Consider the following 17,818-nt stretch of genomic DNA (forward strand, 5'->3'; position numbering starts at 1 on the left):
GGACCTCAGTTTTCAAAGCAAAAGAAGGCAACAATAGGAAAACATAATAGTGCTTAGTAACATAACAGCGCGTCTGATGGACCAGCACTCGTACTATCCAGCATTTGTCATTCTGAAAGAGCCTTAGTTGTCTAAGTAATTAATTTAATTTTCAGCGTGTTCAGGATTAATTTTCCATTTCTCCCTTTTCTCTAAAAGATGCTAAGTGACAATAGGAGTTGACCGGTCCTTTCCAATGCGCAAGTTAAAAAATCCTCAAAGAAGAGCTTCTTTCTCTAATTTTGTGTGCGTGCGTGTGTGGTCGCTGCACAGTGAACAGCTGATGCTTCACTTCACATGAACACCAGATCCTCACCTGGCATTAATGGACCCAGGTCGCTACAAATAGCACCTATGATTTGGGTTGTTCCAGCTTTCCTACAGACACCCGACTGTTTTGGGTCGTAAGGCGTGTTTATGTTGTATGTACTGGCATTTTACAACCATCCTACTTTCTGGATTCACTCAGGATGGTTTTGATAGGGAAGATCCTGCCTCAGGGAGAGGGCCGGATTAGATAACCTCTGGAGGTCCCTTCCAACCCTACTTTTCTATGATTTTAAGACAGCCACCGGAAAAATCAGTGAACAAATTCATTTGTGGTGTGTGGGCTGATGCTACAGCTAGAATATGGTGGCAATTGGTTAAGTAACTCCTGTTTAAAAGAAAAAGTGGCAAAGAACTAAAAGCTTCCCATTGCTGCCCCTGGCTACTTTTGCTTCTTCTGTGTCACACTAAGATAACTTCACCGACTTGAAGGTAGTTGCTATTCATTTCCACCAGGGTAGGGCCTTGCTCCTAACAAGTTTTGAGTACTCTGGCCCTAAAGGAGCTGAGTGCTTTCAGCAGGAAAGGAAGCAGACAAATAGCTCATCTAAGTGCTTTGCTGGCTCTGAGCTGGAGCACTCAGCCCCTTTCCCCATCTATTTCTGAGTTAAGTGAATGATCAAGCTCCAGACCTATTTAATTTGTGAACTGATCCCTTTGAAGTATTAAGTATTCACAGCCTGCACCGATTCACCCGGCTCCCAGGGTTGAATCCCTACCACCTTCCTGTTTCTCAATTAATGCATTCTGGGTTTTACAACATACAAGTAAAACCCACAGCGTAAAAGCCCGAGTCTTGCCCCAGGCTCCATTCACCTGCTTCCTTCCATTTTTAAAAGGGAAACAAACTAACTAGGGGCCAATTTTTAAAAGTATTAACCTACCTCAATCCTTTCCTCTCTTCCCCACTCCCAATGGAGCCGACGAGCGCGGCAAACAAAGAAACAACACCACCAACTTCAGCATGTCCCATGTGCAACCGTAATCCTAAAAGGGTTAGCACAAGGGTTAGCGCATGTTTTTTCCTCTTCTCTTTTACGTACCTGTATTGAACCTCAGTGAGAAGGGGCCAGTGGGGAATTGTAACCCATAGCAGCTAGAGTACAAAATGGTTTCTTTATCTGTCCTCTGCCAGATCTTGAACATCTGCTCTCTCTCTGCGCTCACCTCCTTGATTCAGTCCAATACCTCCTGCAAAGGCTGCTAATGTGGGCATAGTATCACTTGGCTTTTAATGAGCCGATGGCACTTGCAGAAGAGCTAAGTGATTCCTCCAGCCAATTGCTTGCTCCTTTTAACCACCCCAGTGTGTGGTGCTTGGAAGAGTCTCTTCCAGCCTGTTGCCTGTGCACCAAGTTAACAAGGCTTTGGGTTTGTCCCCCGACATCCTGCCTATCTTCTGTTTCATCATAATCTCTTGAAGTGCTGCTTGCTTTCCCCCACCCTCCCATTTTCAGCAGCAGCAAAAGTATCCCCTGCCTTGACCTCTACAGTAAAAAAAAAAAAAAAAAAAAAAAAAGTAAGCTGTTGTTTTTCTAAACCAGCTAATTATTTGTGATTAATCTACCAGGTAATTAATTGCTCGGTACCAGCCTGATCCAAATTCCTTTAACCACTCCTGAGCATTTATGTTGCTGGCTGCTTATTTTTTGAATGTGCTCAGCTGTGGGTATTTCTCTTGTGAATTTGATTTGCATCTTGCTCTTTCTGTGTAATAAACAATATTATACAGCAACAAACATCTAAATCATGTTTTCGAAACACATTTTCCTTGTAATGGTATTATTTGTCAATCATTCTGGCCAACAGGGCCTTTTATTTAATATATTTTTAAGTTTCAGTTTTATTTTCTTTTATTTTTTGGTTATCAGTTATATTCAGAGATCTCTGCCTGCTTTGCATTTGGATGGTTTAATCAGCTGGCAGGGTGAAGCCATGTTAATTGATAAATTGATGCAGCCTGGCAAAGCAACAGAGCTTCAGGACATAAAAGCTCTGTTGTCCTGAAGATGCAAAATTTCTGTCACTCAAGTGCCTTAGCACAGGCCAAGCGTGGAAATTTTCAGTGAGGCTCGAAGCAAGACTGCAGACTGACCAGGGCATTTAAGTGTTTATAGGTAGTTCTGTTCTTCTAAATGATACTGCCATGTCTTTAGCACGCAGTAAGCCCCAGCCTTATGTCAAACCGCATACTTTTGAATATGATAGCACCTAAAAGCCCCTACTGGAGTATGGACCCCATGGTACTAGGCACAGAGAAGCACATGGAGACCTGAAGCTAAGGAGAATCCATGAAGATATGAGTCAGGAAGGCAGGAAAGCGGCAGGCAAGCAAAGTGCACAGGTGGTGACAGTTGTTTGGGAAGCTGCTGCTGCTTTTGTGTCTTATTTTGTTTTCATCTCCCCACACCTTTTACCTGCTGCTGATCTTTGGGGCAAATGCAACAGGATTGTGTACTGATGATGCATCTGTTTCGGAAACACAACACAGTTTGTTGCTTACTGCAGCGTTGCTGTAGGTTCCTTGGGGCAGGGAGGTTGTCTTGTTCTGTATCTGTGCAGATGCAGTCCTGGCCTGGGTCAGGGACCATAGGCTTTAGCAAGTAATGGTACTTCTGTTCTACCAGGTATCCCCCCGCCCCCCCAATCGCTCCCACCCCTGAGTTTCATTTGGAACAAAAAGGGCCTGACTCAATAGCTGGAGTAGAAGATTTTACTGGTTCAGCTTTTACTCTCCTTCACCAGCTTCAGGAAAGTTTTTAAAACTCTGCAGGTGAAATTCACTTCCTCCTTCTCCCTGAAGCATTTGCGTTATGGAGTGAAGCAAAGTCCAATCCCACAAGTTCCAAAAAGAGACCAACATGTACCAGTTAAGGACAATGCATTTAACTTAATCTCTTACTGTAAAAGATCACCATGACATTAACTGTAGGGATAGATTATCCCATACCAGCCTAGTACTGGGTGCGGAAACTTTCTCTTGACTGCTCTAGAATGGATGGTGCTGGACTTCAAATCTGAGCCAGCCTGGCAATCCTTATATAGCTATTTATAAGCCTTTCCTACCAGGGCAAAATCATACCAGTTGTAAAACTGTACTGAACCCCAAGGGCCAGGAGGAAGCATGGTTAATGGTGATTATGCACTTTGAGACCTACAGGTGAAAGGAGTTGTAGTGCGCAGAGTTGTGTTATTACAGATCACTTATGAGCCATGAGATCTTTTTAAGGGTGCCAAGCAATATTAGCAGTTAGGCATGCAAACACCTACCTACACATGATTCACAAGATAAACCCAGAGGTTTCAAATAGGAATTAAAGTAAAACATATATATGTTTTACTCTCTCTGTGTGTGTATCTACACACAGCTTGTAAAAAGTTTATGTATGTTTGAAATTAACCTTAAATGTATTGTTTTCATTTCCGTGTGTGTGTGTGAAATTTTATTTTATATATATATGTGTGTGTGTGCCAGAAATATTCTGACCTGTTGGGTCTTTGAGTTCTTTTGCATTGGAACTGCTCTATTATTTTGCAATAGTGAAAAAGAAAAAAAGAAAGTTAAGAGCTGGCATTTTCCAGCTAGTTAGGTGCCTTGCATCTAAAAGTTTGAGAACCACTGGCATAAAGGGAGATGGCAACCCAGGTCAACCTAGCATGAGAGGGGACTATTAGAGTGGGAGAATAGGATTTAAAGCTGCAGATTTCAAAAGCATCTGGGAGGTTTGTGAGTAATTGTGCCATTTAAATTCCCCTCACTTAGACTCTGCAGTGCTCTAAAAATGAATGTACTGAAGGAGCCACAACAGCAGCTGGCCAGCTAATGTATTTCAGTCAGTTACAGGAAAAAGTTATGGGCATCTTTAAGTAGACTTTGCGCTTCATCTTCCTCTAGTTGGAGATGTGGTTGCTTTCTCATCATGACTGGTAGCTGTAGAGTCCTCAAGCCTCCCATTTCCTGGATGCAGAACTTCCTTTTGCTCCATTTGTCTTGGCCACTTCAGTTAAGAAATCAGGCTGTGGTGACTGAGCAGCTAGATCGCACGCCTTTAGTTTTAGATGCCTACACTTAACCATTGGGCCCTGAGCGCTTTTGAAAACCTGACCTGGTAGCCCTGTGCTTGTTTTTCCATCTGTAAAACACTGTTTAGCTGCCTTGTTTTTTAATTAAAATGCTCTGAGATCTTGGGGAGGGTAAACACAAAGCACTGTTCTTATGTATTTATCTTCCACCCCTGCAGCCTTGGATGAAATCCAGCTTAATTTTCAAAGTTCTTTTGGCCTCATTCTAGTCTCTAAAGGTGCATTCATTTGCATGGAGAGAATCTGGCATAAGGTGATATGACATTCAGTTTTTGCATTCTGGTTTTCTCCTTCACCCTAAAAAAACCCAAACCAAACCAAACCAACAAAAAACAAAAATCACCCAAGGCATTAATGGCAGGTTAGTATTGGGAGACTTGCAGGGCTGAAATCTTAAATGGTGGAAAACCAGTATTTAGGAAATCTAAATGTTGGTTTTCTGTAATGCTAGTTGGCATGCCTTTCGATATGACAATAAGCTGTTCATTTTTAAAACTCCTTTTATATCCTTGCTCAATAACAGGCTGGTTTTGTTCTCTCTCTTTTAAAGGGCTGTTGTCAGGCAACATTTGGTCTAAAACCTACGATTTCAGTAAAGATTGTTTACACAAATTTGATGCAAGGTTTCAGCTTTAAAGATATTATTCTTTTTTCAATGATGTCAGTCAGCCACTTATTTTGAAGGCAACAGTATTTTAATGTTGTCCTTGCATCCCTTTCGGAGGGGTGTTATGGTAATACATGAAACGGGGTAATTGGTTTGCTACCTTTGATTTTATTTGTTTTATTCTGTAATGAAAAGGAGTGCGAGTGGGGGAAGAGTAAATTTAGATTCATAGTAGTGCCCTCTGCTCTAATAATCTAAGGTAGCTTTACCAACACAGGAAACCCTAGGTTTTGGGGTTTTTTAATGTATGGGTTTTTTAGCATGGCGTTGCTCCATGTTTGTATCATTTTGTTGAACCTGAATAGCCCAGACCACTCTGTTCAAATGCTGACGTTGGTGGCGAATGCTGTGTGCTTCCTCTTGTTGCATTTTTCTGATCACCCTGTCTTCTTCTTTAGTCTTAATCCCTACAGCTATGATGAAAACTGCCTCAGCAGTAGTGAAGACCATATCCCACTGGCTGCCTTGCCCTTGCTGGCCATTTCATCCCCTCAGTACCAAGATGCAGTTGCTACGGTGATTAGCAGAGCCAACCAAGTTTACAACGAATTTCTCAAGTCTGAGGATGGGGCTGGTTTTAATGGACAGGTAGGACAATCTCCTGTTGCATCCAAGACAAATGCTTCAGGCAAAGCTGGTTGGCCATAATTCTAGGCCGTTCCTGATTTGTGTCAAGTGCATCAAGTCGCTGATGTGGAGATGACACTGAAAATGCAATGATGAAATGTTAGCATGGAAATAACTGTGTGCAAAACTGCCTGTTAAGTGCCCAGGGTGAGTTAGATGCTTTCTGAAATCAGAGCAGCATCTGTCAGATGTGAACTTAGGTAGTTAATAGAAAATGCTAATACTTTTTCTCCCAGCCAGTCTGATTCCTGAATGCTTACCATACTGTGTGTCAGCACAGTGCCTAGGAGCTCTGGCTGTGGCCCAGCCTGCAGGTGATGGAGATGGAAAGATTTCCTGTATCGGGCCATAGGGAATCAGTTGTGCTGATATACTCCCTCTCATCACAGTGACAATAAAACTGCAGCCTGAGACATTATACTGGGTCTTGGGCGAGCAGGGTTCAATTCTCAGTCTTGCCACAGTTGTGATCAGGGGCAAAATCACTTCCTCTGGGCTTGATCCAGATTCCCATGATTGAAAAGCTGTCACGGACTTTGTAGCGCAGTTGCATGTGCCAAAGCCCTGTAGCTTCAAAAGGGCAATACCTCCTAGCTTCATTGCGGATAAACTCATTACCCAGCGTTAGGTGCTCAGATTTGTTTTGTGTTGTGTCCTTCCAAAGCGCTAAATAGATACAGTTGTCTGAAGTACCGGGATATTTCAGAAAAGATTTTTAATACAAAGATACAGTGTAATCTTCTGAGGAAAGCATACGTCTTATTACACAAACAAATAATTTTTTCATAACCATAATAGGATTACGCGGTGGCAGAATTGGACTCTTTTAAACTAAAATTTGGTTTGTAGCAAGTTTAATATCCATAGTAAACGGTTCTTGCTTGGAGCATAAAAATAACCCAGCCACAATGATGGAACATTATGAAAGGTGAAATTATGCGAAGAAAAATTATGCCAGTTACAGAGATAATTATAAAAACAGATCTTTTTTTCCAGTAGAAATTGAATGTTATGAGGTTTGTTTTTCTTTATGCCAGCGCCACAGAAAAGGCCCCCCTTTTTTTTGCAAAGCACATACTAATATTTCATCTGGGAGAGGTGTACACGCGCTGCATATTTCCCCATAATCAGGAGAAGAGCTGGTTTTCTTAAAGGGGAAAAGTGACATTTTCTACACTGTTGTTATCATTTTGGAACCAAGAGTTCTAGATGCTTTTTGCATTCATTACACTAGTCTTTTAGTGAAAAAATATGACCTAGCGGCACTGGGCTGGGAGTCTGGGGTCTTGATGTATTCCAGATGATCCCACTCACCTGCTTTCTGACTTTTTCTCACTTCTGCCTCTCCGCCTTGTTTCCTCTTCCACCATTTCTGTGTCCAACCTATTTACATTGCAAACTGCCCTCAGCAGAGAACTCCCTCTTGCTATGTTGTATACAGCAACCCACACAGTTGGTCTCCGATCTTACTCTGAGCCCCTACGCCTCCCTCAGAATGAAAACCGAGACCAACCCGAAACAACGAGAACAAAATTATCATGGGAACTATGTGTCCTTTATCCTCCACATACGGAAAAGTGAACTGAGAGATGGGATTAAATGTAGCCTGAAATTGTTCAGGTCTTTGCTGCAGACATTCACAGGTTCACACAGAGCTGGAAGGGCCCATATGAAACATTGATGGGGATAGTATTTTGAGTCAAAAGTGACTGTATTAAAAGGTGGTTAGTATGTTGAATGTCATAGAAGTGAATGCCATTTAAGGCTTTGGGACTGGGAATTGTTATGGAAGTAGAAGTTGCCCTAAAGGAGGACTTGCCTGCATTTTTCAGTTGGCCTTTTGATGACAACTCACTAGAGCAGCCTTGCTGCCACATGTTGGACTACAGTGAGAAATGGAGGTTTTCATAGATTTCATAGACATCAGGACTGGAAGGGACCTCGGGAGATCATCGAGTGCAGCCCCCTGCCCAAAGGGCAGGAAGTCAGCTGGGGTCATAGGATCCCAGCAAGATAAGCATCCAATTTACTCTTGAAGGTGTGCAGTGTAGGTGCTTGAACCACCTCCGCTGGCAGGCTGTTCCAGACCTTGGGGGCTCGGACAGTAAAGAAATTCTTCCTTATGTCCAGCCTGAAACGGTCTTGCAGGAGTTTGTGACCGTTTGACCTCGTCATCCCTTGGGGCGCTCTGGTGAACAGACGTTCCCCCAGATCCTGGTGGTCACCCTTGATAAACTTATAGGTGGCCATCAGATCACCCCTGAGCCTGCGCTTTTCCAGGCTAAAGAGTCCCGTGGCTCTCAGCCTGTCATCGTAAGATCTGTTTTCCTGACCTCTGATCATGCACGTGGCTCTCCTCTGGGCTCTCTCAAGCTTCTCCACATCCTTTTTGAATTGTGGAGCCCAAAACTGGATGCAGTACTCCAGCTGTGGCCTCACCAAGGCTGAGGACAAGGGGAGAATGACGTCCCGGGATTTGCTCGAGACGCATCTATGGATACAAGCCAGCGTTTTGGTCGCTTTACTAGCCGCAGCATCGCATTGCAGGCTCACGTTCATCTTGTGGTCAATGATGACCCCAAGTCTCTTTCTTCTGTAGTGCTAACCAACATAGCACTGCTGAGCCTATAAGGGTGCTGCAGGTGTTTCCTCCCAAGGTGGAGAACCTTGCATTTTTCGGTGTTAAACACCATGAGGTTCTCGTCTGCCCATTTGCTGAGCTTGTCCAGGTCAGCCTGGATCACCCGCCTATCTTCTGGCGTGGATGCTTTGCCCCAAAGTTTGGTGTCATCGGCGAACTTGGCCAGTCCACTCCTGACTCCAGTGTCCACATCATTAATGAAGATGTTGAACAGGATGGGTCCCAGGACAGAGCCTTGAGGGACCCCACTGGTCACAGGGCACCACGATGAGTGACTGCCATCAATCACAATCCTCTGGGTCCGACCACGGAGCCAGTTTCCCAGCCAGCGGATCATGGTGGAGCCACAACTGGGCAGTTTGGCCAAGAGGTGATCATGGGATACCAGATCAAAAGCTTTTTTGAAGTCAAGATATATGACATCAATCTCTTCTCCCTTGTCCAGGTGATAGGTCACCTGGTCATAGAAGGAAATGAGATTGGTCAAACAAGACCTACCCGCAACAAACCCGTGCTGGCTATCCCTTAGGATGTTAGCCTGGGCCAGTCCATCAAGGATGGCCTCCTTAATAAACTTTTCTAAGATCTTCCCCAGGATAGAAGTCAGGCTAACGGGCCTGTAGTTAGCCGGATCCAGTTTCCTCCCTTTGTTGAAGATCGGCACCACATTGGCCTTCTTCCGGTCTTCGGGCACTACACCAGAGCGCCAGGAGTTTTCAAAGATCCGTGCCAGGGGCTGGGCTATGACGCTCGCCAGCTCCTTGAGTACCCTGGGGTGCAGGTTGTCAGGGCTGGCTGACTTGAAGGTATCCAGCTTCTCAAGGTGTTCCTTCACGAGGTCAGCATTTATGGAGGGTAGGGGATCCCCATCACCCGGATCTCCCTGTCCCATAGCAGGTGTCACGGAGTCACAGAGGTGCTCCGTGATTGTGAGAGTGATTGGCAGGGCTGCCAATCACCCAGGCAGCTCAGGTGCCGGGTTACCAGGGCAACCAGGCGGTCACATGACCGGAAGGGGGCAGGGCCAGGCCTTTATAACTAGCTCAGGCCAGAGCCTGAAACACAGTTCCCTTCTGGTTGCCGCAGGAGCAGGAGCTCTGCGGCTGAGCTGAGCGGCCTGGGTTAGTGGCTGCTACTTCATCGCGCTACCCGGCTGCAATGATGCCGGGAACAGCATCGCCCTGACTGGAGGTAGGATTGAGAGCCCTGGTGGGGCTTGGAGTTGTTAGGCGTGTGGAGCCTTTGTATTTATGTTATAGCCAGATGGCTTGAGTGTTTAGTTATAGTTTACATCCGGAGGACCGGGGAGGCTGTAGGGGAGCGAGGAGGCCTCAGGGGAGCTCCCCAAGAGCTTGGGGGTTCCCAGGGCCCAGTTGAGGCACAGTGCCGGGGGCACTAGTGTCAGTGCGGCTGGGCATGGTATTGCGCCAGGGAGGCGCAGTGTGCGGGTTACAGACCCCAGCCCAGAAGGGCGGTGTTTAACCCTGGAGCGGAGCAGTGACAGAGCGCAGGAGGCGCAGAGTCAGCCCGAGAGGGCAAGGCCCGGAGCAGGGCAGAGACAGAGCGCGGCGAGAGCGGCCTAGCTAGCCACCCAAGGGCGCTGAGATTAGGGCGGCGACAGTGAGCCGGCCCGAGGGCGCCGAGGCCAGGGCGGCGATAGAGCTTAGGCCAGGGCGGCGATAGTGCCAGCCACCCGAGGGCGCCAAGATTAGGGCGGCGGTAGTGCCGGCCCAAGGGCGCCGAGACTAGGGCGGCAATTGAGCCAAGGCTAGCGCGGCGAGAGCAGCCTAGCTAGCCACTCGAGGGCGCCGAGACCAGGGCGGCGATTGAGCCAAGGCTAGTGCGGCGAGACCAGCCTAGCTAGCCACCCGAGGGCGCCGAGACGAGGGCGGCGGTAGTGCTTGCCCAAGGGCGCCGAGACTAGGGTGGCGAGAGACCCGACCCGAGATCCGGGCGCAGGGGCGCAGGGAGTGAGCCGGCCCGAGGGTGGCGAGAGACCCGAGATCCGGGCGCAGGGAGTGAGCCGGCCCGAGGGCGCCGAGGCTAGGGCGGCGAGAGTGAGCCGGCCCGAGGGCGCTGAGGCTAGGGCGGCGAGAGTGCTCCAGACTCAGGCAGAGCCGGCGATTAGCCAGGCACCGGCTAGAACCCGGCCCAGGGGGCCGGTAGTGAGCGGCGCTGGAGGAGCCGACCCAGGAGGCGCCAGCAAGTAGCTGGGCGCCAGCGTGATAGGCCCAGGGCGTGGGGAACGGGCCAGAGATTGGGGCCCGACCCTAGGAGGCGCCAGGTGGGCGAAGAGCCCCGGTGCCCGAGAGTGAGAACAAGGGCACCCGAGGGGCGAGGGACCATACAAGCGTCCCCCGGAATAGCTGCGAGGCTTGGGGCATGCTAAGGGGGAGGCTTGGAGGCACGCATTGCCCTTAAGGCAGGAAGCTTATCAAATACCCGTCTGGGAATAGGGACGACTAACAAGACCGTCCATTAGGGAAACTGGCAGCCTCCACATTACATATCTTAACATCAAAGTCGTGGCGGGCGAGATTCTGAGGGTGCTACGTCACCCTAAAGTGACGGTAGGCGGCGCTAGGGGGTTCACGGCCACCCCTAGTTGCCGCTCCCTCACAGCAGGCATGGGCGTCCCATGGGACTGATGAAAGACTGATGCAAAGTACCTGTTTAATAGGTTGGCTTTTTCCTGGGCGTCAGTTGTCAGTTGCCCCATCTGGTTCAGCAGGGGTCCAACGTTGCCCTTGCTTTTCCTCTGGCTCCCCACATATCTGAAAAAGGACTTTTTGTTGTCCTTGATGCTTGAAGCTAGTTGGAGTTCAGTTGCAGCCTTGGCTTTCCTGGTTTGCTCCCTGCAGGACTGGACCAGCACAGAATAATCCTCCTTGGAGGTGAATCCCGTCCTCCATCCTTTGTAGGCTTTCCTTTTTAGCCACAGGAGGTCCGCTAGGTCCCTGGAGAGCCAGGGGGCTGCTGTGCCTTCTTGCTGCCTTTCCTCCAAGTTGGAATAGATGTAGCTTGTGAACTGAGGATCGCTTCCTTGAGAAGCAACCACTCTTCTTGAACTCCCTCTCCCTGGGGTCATGGTCCCTGAGGGCCTGACCGACAAGCCTCTTGAGCTTGTCAAAGTCGGCTTTTCTGAAGTCAGGGACTTCTGTGTTGCTGACTGACTTGCCAGCTTTACGGCAGATGGTGAAGGTGATCAGCTCGTGGTCGCTGTCACCCAGCTTCCCATCGATCACTAGGTCGCTGATTAGGTCGTCCCCCGTAGCCAGTACCAGGTCAAGCAGCGCTTTGCCTCTCGTCGGCCCATAGACTTCTTGAGTCAGGTAGAGGTCATCCACGCATCCACTGAGTTTCCTTTCCCCAAACATTTCAAACTCCATCCAAAGACTTTGATCTGAATACTAAAGGTGCCTGTACATGTACAGGGTGGTTGCTCCAATGTGCTGTAATTACAGTGTGTGGGAGCAAGCTCGACTTTAATTAGCATGCTAATTAAAGCACTCCAGCCAGCCTCCATGTCTCATATATTGGCATCCCCACACTTCAAAATGGCAGCGGCAGCACTTTAACTAAAGCTTGTTTGACAAGCTTTAGTTAAAGCGCCCCTGCCACCATTTTGAAGCATGGGGATGCTGATGCGTGAGATGCTGCGGGAGCTTTAATTAGAGAGTCTCTTGGAGCCATGCTAATTAAGGGGCCTTCCCTTTCCCTCCCACTCCTGGAGCATGTGTAAAAATGCCCTATGCCTTTACATGCCAGGATGACGCATCCTCTCCGCTGTGGCCCTCTCTTGCCATTTTTGCTCCTGGGCTTTGACCAATGAACAGCAGCATGTTTTCACTTTTCCAATGATCTTTTTTAGGCACCTGTATGCCTTTGGGAAGAATTGAACAGCTCATATGAAACTAAAGGGTAGATTGTTGGACCAGATTACTTGGAGATCCAGACCCTTTGGGCTGGATTCTGGCCTAAGTATCCAGGAAGGATTTTTGCCTGATGAAGGGAAATGTTTGCCGGTATGAAGTGGGTGGAAAGAGTCCCTCTGCCAGCGGCCCTTGGCATAAGGAACACATGGGGTGTGGGGGAGAGGAGAGACATGGCAAGGTGACGCTGCGCCAGTACCCACTGGAACTGGAACCAGTGGATCCTCAGCACCTGTGGTGTGACTTTTGAGTAGCCCCCAAGCTGCTCTCTGTCTTTCAAGGCGAATGCGTTCAGGTGGTCAGGGTCAGGGACCCATAATTGCTTCCAGGCTGCTATTGCATTTATAGGAATTCTAGCTGGAAAATACCTTTGCGTATGTCCCATGTAACCTCTCATTTCTTCAGGTCTGCCTCATTGGTGACTGCATTGGAGGAATTTTGGGGTTCGATGCCATTTGCTATAGTGCCAGTGCAGTCGGCGAGAGTCAGAACAGTAGCAGGAGAGGGAGCATTGGCAGCATACAGGTAAGAAAAAACCCACAGGTAAATGTCCCGAAGTGTATCTAACCAGATAAAGCAGCTGCTTGCAAGAACAAGTACAAAGGGATGAACTGCATTGCTAGCAAACATTTTAGCTTTTAATTCCAAGTGACAATTCTTTGGTAGAGGACCAGACCGTACTCCTGTGTTTCATCATGTTCCCAGGCTGTAGGCAATGACTTTCCTGCCCCATCTTTGGGGTGGGGGAGAAACAGAGCACTTTTTTGGTATCTAACTGTGGGCTTAAAGCTATCTTCTTCCCATAATAAGCCATGGATACAAATGGGTTAAGCCTTGGCAAATCCAACTCTCCTGACTTGTATCATGTGTCTGTAACTCTTTTAAAACCAACTCCCAGAAGCTATTTAGTTCTCTCCTACAAGTGGCCAGTTTATCCCTGAATCGAATGGGACATTTTTTTCCTCATATTTTTACCTTCTTGCCTTTCAATGCCCAATGCCCTGCTCATTTGTTCACAGCTGACCCAGTGTGCCATCTGCTCATGGTTTTTGCCCCCAATTTTGCCTCAAAGTTCACGTGTCTGCAGGCTATATGCTGTTAAAATCTGCTGCTTTTAATTCTTCCCCATAGCATTTGGAATTTCGTAATGCTGCTGGAGGCTAATACAGCTTTAAGACATGTTCAAGAGTCGGTTTTAGCGGCTCATGAGAAGGATTAGACCGAGGAATGCCAGTCACTGGAGGAGTGGGTGAATGAACCATGAAGTGCACCTTGATGCCTCTTGTTGGACCCTGTTCTAATGAAGAATATGAAATCCTGATATTTTTGGAGATGGAAAATCTGCTCAGAAAAGTAGTTTGTGAGAGAAGCAGCAGAATTATCAGGGTGCTTTTAAAGATTAATATGCAAATGGCATAATTGTATGCACACGTAGCAGGGTGGGGGAGGAGGGAAAGGTCTAAGATGAATTCAAATAATCCTTCTAAAATAAATCTACCTAAGCATCAAGGCATGAGGGAATGAAGCCAGGATTCAAAGACCTGGCTGGCCTTGTTACCAGGGGCACGTCCTTTTGTGTTACTTTCTCAATACCTCTAAAATGGAGATAATGATGCTAAGCACCTTTGTTCAGCATTTTGAGAACCAAGCATGAAGAGTATTAAAGAAGATTAGAATGACATTTTCTTTAAAGGAACCAGACGTTGTCCAAGTACTGGTAAGACGGTATGTAGTCCTATAATGAACCACCATGTTGGTCCCATTTTTCAGATTTCCAGTGTCCAGACCTTAAGCATCCCAATATGGGACATATCACAGAAAGCACAGGTCAGGAAATGCAGTCATGGTCCTGCAGCCAGTTCTGCTTGGGGCTTCACAAAGGCCTGCATCAATGCAACTGCAGAAGTCTGATTTTAGGAGTGCAAATTGTCAGAGAGGTGTTGTGCACAGCAGCCAGACTAGGGTCTAAGGAATAAGGTGCTGGTCTGCAGCTTGGCCACCTGAGCTTGCTGGTGAGAGCAGATGGTCTTTTTCACCTGTATTTCACTTGCAAACAGGCCGGTCTTAGACCACTGAAAGCAGTTTTGGCAAACTTGGCCAGCTGGCTCACCAGTTAACTTCTAGCGTGGTCCAGAAATAAGCTCAGAAGCCGTTGTATGTTCTTCGTCATCTCTCAGAATCAAGGAAATTGTTCCCAGTGGTATTGTTGTCACTTGACCAACAGCTGTTGCTGATGGTGGTCTGTTGGCCTGGGTAGAATATGAGTTAGTGACCTTCATTCACTACCAAGGATCATGGTATAGAGACAGCTGATATTGAGGGAGGAGCTTGAGAGAGCAGGAGAAATAAGTAAAATAGAATTATTTTATTTGCCAAGTGTAGAGGCATTTGCACAATGAAACTAATTGCACCTGAGGCTGGGAATCCTGTACTTTAAACCAGAACCCAGAAAAGAATTTTATGGTCTAGTTAAGAACTCTAAAAATAGAATAAATTAGGTTTATATAGCTCCCTTCATACACCAGCCATTTCAAACGCTTTATAGTAATAAGTTAGATGGGTAATGCACTGCACGTTATATTCTCTCAATGGCTCACAGCTGTAAGCTCTAGCAACTTTTATTGAGAGAGGGGATGTTAATGTGTTATGGAAATGTAAATAGGGAATTATAATAGAAATAGTGACAAAATTCCCCTGCAGCACTGCTGAAATATACCATCTTCATTTCTCTCTCATCTTTTGAGTCCTAGTGCATGCAGAATAACTCAAAGGAGAATTACAGTATGAATTTTCATCATACACAGAGACAAATTTGTGTTCTCTACTCTTACGTGGATAAGACTTGTGAAAGCAGTGTTTGAGGAGTTGTTTGCACACTGTGGAAATCTAGAGAAATACAGTAAGTGGCATTCTGCTCTGACTAGGCTAACAATATTAATGCCTACAGAGCAAGGGTGGGCAATTATTTTGGGCAGAGGGCCACTTACTGAGTTTTGGCAAGCCATCAAGGGCCGCATGACAGGCAGCCCAGGGCAGATTAAAATTAATTTTCTAAATTTTTTAGGGGCCCTGTGGGCCAGGTAGGATGGCCTAGCAGGCCACATCTGGCCCACCCCTGCTACAGGGTATATACCATATGCATCTGGAAGTACTTAATAAAGGAGGTCAGTATTGATTATCCCCATTTTACAGCTAGAGACTAAGAGCACCTTTATACATGCTCTGGGGTAGGGGGAGGATGCTTTCATCCATTAGAGCTGAGAGCCGCTCAAAATAAAGCGCTGCAGCATTTCATGTATCAGCGTCCCCGCGCTTCAAAATGGCCGTGGAGGTGCTTGAGCTAAAACTCGTTCGACGAGCTTTAATTAAAGCATCCCTGGCACCATTTTGAGGCACAGGGATGCTGATGCACAAGATGCAGAGGCTGGCTGGAGTGCCGTAATTACCACCCTCCAGCAGCCTTGATTAATCAAGTCTGTTCCAACGCACTGTAATTACAGTGCATCGGAGCAGCCTCGCAGCATGTCTGCAGGCACCCTAAATGACCCAGGCCAGTCATAGAGCTGGCCCATAAATCTAGCCCATGTCTCCAAATTCCTGTACAAGTGCCCTGCTCCCTAGGATACATTGCCTCACAGAAGAGAAGAATTATGCTCTTGTTTTGCTGTTGCGGGCAAAAGAGCATTCTGCAGGAGTCGAGGTCTTGTAGAGGCAGACATTTGTTTGATGGGGCTATTGGAGATGGCTAAGGGTTTGAGTCTTACAAGGATGAAGAGGCAGACAAGTTGTTTGTAGGTGGCTAGCTGCGCTTCCATTGAGCTGATCGTTCGAATCATGCCAAGATTCAGTTGAATTGTTAATAGCCTCTTATGGTGCCCACAGCTTGGGCCAGTGGGTTTTTGAATCTTTTAAATGGGAATAAATAATATCGTCAGGAGTCTCAACAGCTTTCTTCTAATATGAGATGTTTTCTGATTTCTTTTTCTAGCCATTGTTTCATTTATTTCTCAGTGCTGCTTCCAGGTACTGTTAAAGTAACAGTACAAATTGGCCTAGTGTTCCTGTGCAGCGTACCAGAGACAACTCACCCTGAATGTGACTCTAGGTGTTTAAACCAATGAGATTTAAACTTCAGCAGTGCTTTTCGACTCATCTTTGAAAGCACAGATTGGCCATGTTGCACAGGATTAAGAATCAGACCTGGATTAGGGTGTTGCTAACTTGAACCTGAATTGAAACTAGGGAAGTATGTGTTGGATGAATGGATGGTAAGGTGGATAGAAAGTTAGCTGGATCGCCTGGCTCAACAGGTAGTGATCAATGGCTCGAGGTCTAGTTGGCAGCTGGTATCAAGTGGGGTGCCCCAGGGGTTGGTCCTGGGGCCAGTTCTGTTCAATATCTTCATTAACAATCTGGAAGATAGCATAGAGTGCACCCTAAGCAAGTTCCCAGATGACACCAAGCTGTGGGGAGTAGTAGTTATGCCGGAGGGCAGGGCTAGGATTCAGAGTGTCCTAGACAAATTGGAGGATTGGGCCAAAATAAATGTCATGAGGTTTAACAGGACAAGTGCAAAGTCCTGCACTTGGGACAGAACAGTCCCATGCACTGGTACAGGCTTGGGACCGACTAGCAAAGCAGCAACTCTGCAGAAAAGGACCTGGGGGTGACAGTGGACAATAAGCTGAACATGAGCCAACAGTGTGTCCTTGTTGCCAAGAAGGCTAACGGCATCCTGGGCTGCATTGGTAGGTGCGCTGCCAGCAGACTGAAGGAAGTGATTTATTTTCCTCTATTCAGCGCTAGTGAGGCCACATCTGGAGTACTGTGTTCAGTTTTGGGCTCCCCACTACAGAAAGGTAGACAAATTGGAGAGGGTCCAGCAGAGGGCGACAAAAATGGTTTGGGGCTGGGGGACATGACATATGAGGAAAGGCTAAGGGAACTGAGTTTTAGTCTGGAGAAGAAAAGACTGAGAGGGGATTTAATAGCAGCCTTCAGCGCCCTGAAGGGGGTTCAAAAGAAGATGGAGCTGGACTGTTCTCAGTGGGGGCAGGTGACAGAACAAGGAGCAATGGTCTCAAGTTGCAGCAAGGGAGGTTTAGATTGGATATTAGGAAGAATTTTCTCACTAGGAGGGTAGTAAAACCCTGGACCAGGTTATCCAGAGAGGAAGCTCCATCCTTGGAGGTTTTTAAGGCCCGTCTTGACAAAGCCTTGGCTGGGATGATCTAGTTGAGGATGTTCCTGCTTTGAGCAGGGGGTTGGACTAGATGTGACCTCCTGAGGTCCCTCCCAGCCCCATTTTTCTATGATTCTATGAACCACATCACCTTTATCTTAGTTTTATTGTACGTAACCATTTTTGCACAATGTATAGGGTTTCTCAAGTGTCAGTGGATGTTATGTGCTTCCACTGGCAGTGGTGCTGCACAGATTGATAGTGGTACTGCCACAAAAGTGACCAGAGAAATCGTTGTTTCCCAGGACTGGATGGCTTAG

The 17,818-nt window shown here is 47.0% G+C and overlaps 1 protein-coding gene across 6 annotated transcripts in view; it reads left to right on the top strand.

Moving 5' to 3' along the window:
* Positions 1-17,818, top strand: part of PITPNM3 (PITPNM family member 3) — a 334,273-nt gene that overhangs the window by 256,097 nt on the left and 60,358 nt on the right. For all 6 annotated transcript variants that reach the window (XM_090025435.1, XM_090025432.1, XM_090025430.1 and 3 more), the window contains 2 exons: positions 5,515-5,704; positions 12,722-12,841. In XM_090025435.1, the coding sequence (XP_089881561.1) occupies positions 5,515-5,704; positions 12,722-12,841 (310 nt within the window). The remainder of the gene's footprint in view (positions 1-5,514; positions 5,705-12,721; positions 12,842-17,818) is intronic.

This window comes from Crocodylus siamensis, chromosome 13 (genome assembly GCF_052110815.1).
Source record: "Crocodylus siamensis isolate JL-2025a chromosome 13, ASM5211081v1, whole genome shotgun sequence".
NCBI lineage: Eukaryota > Metazoa > Chordata > Crocodylia > Crocodylidae > Crocodylus > Crocodylus siamensis.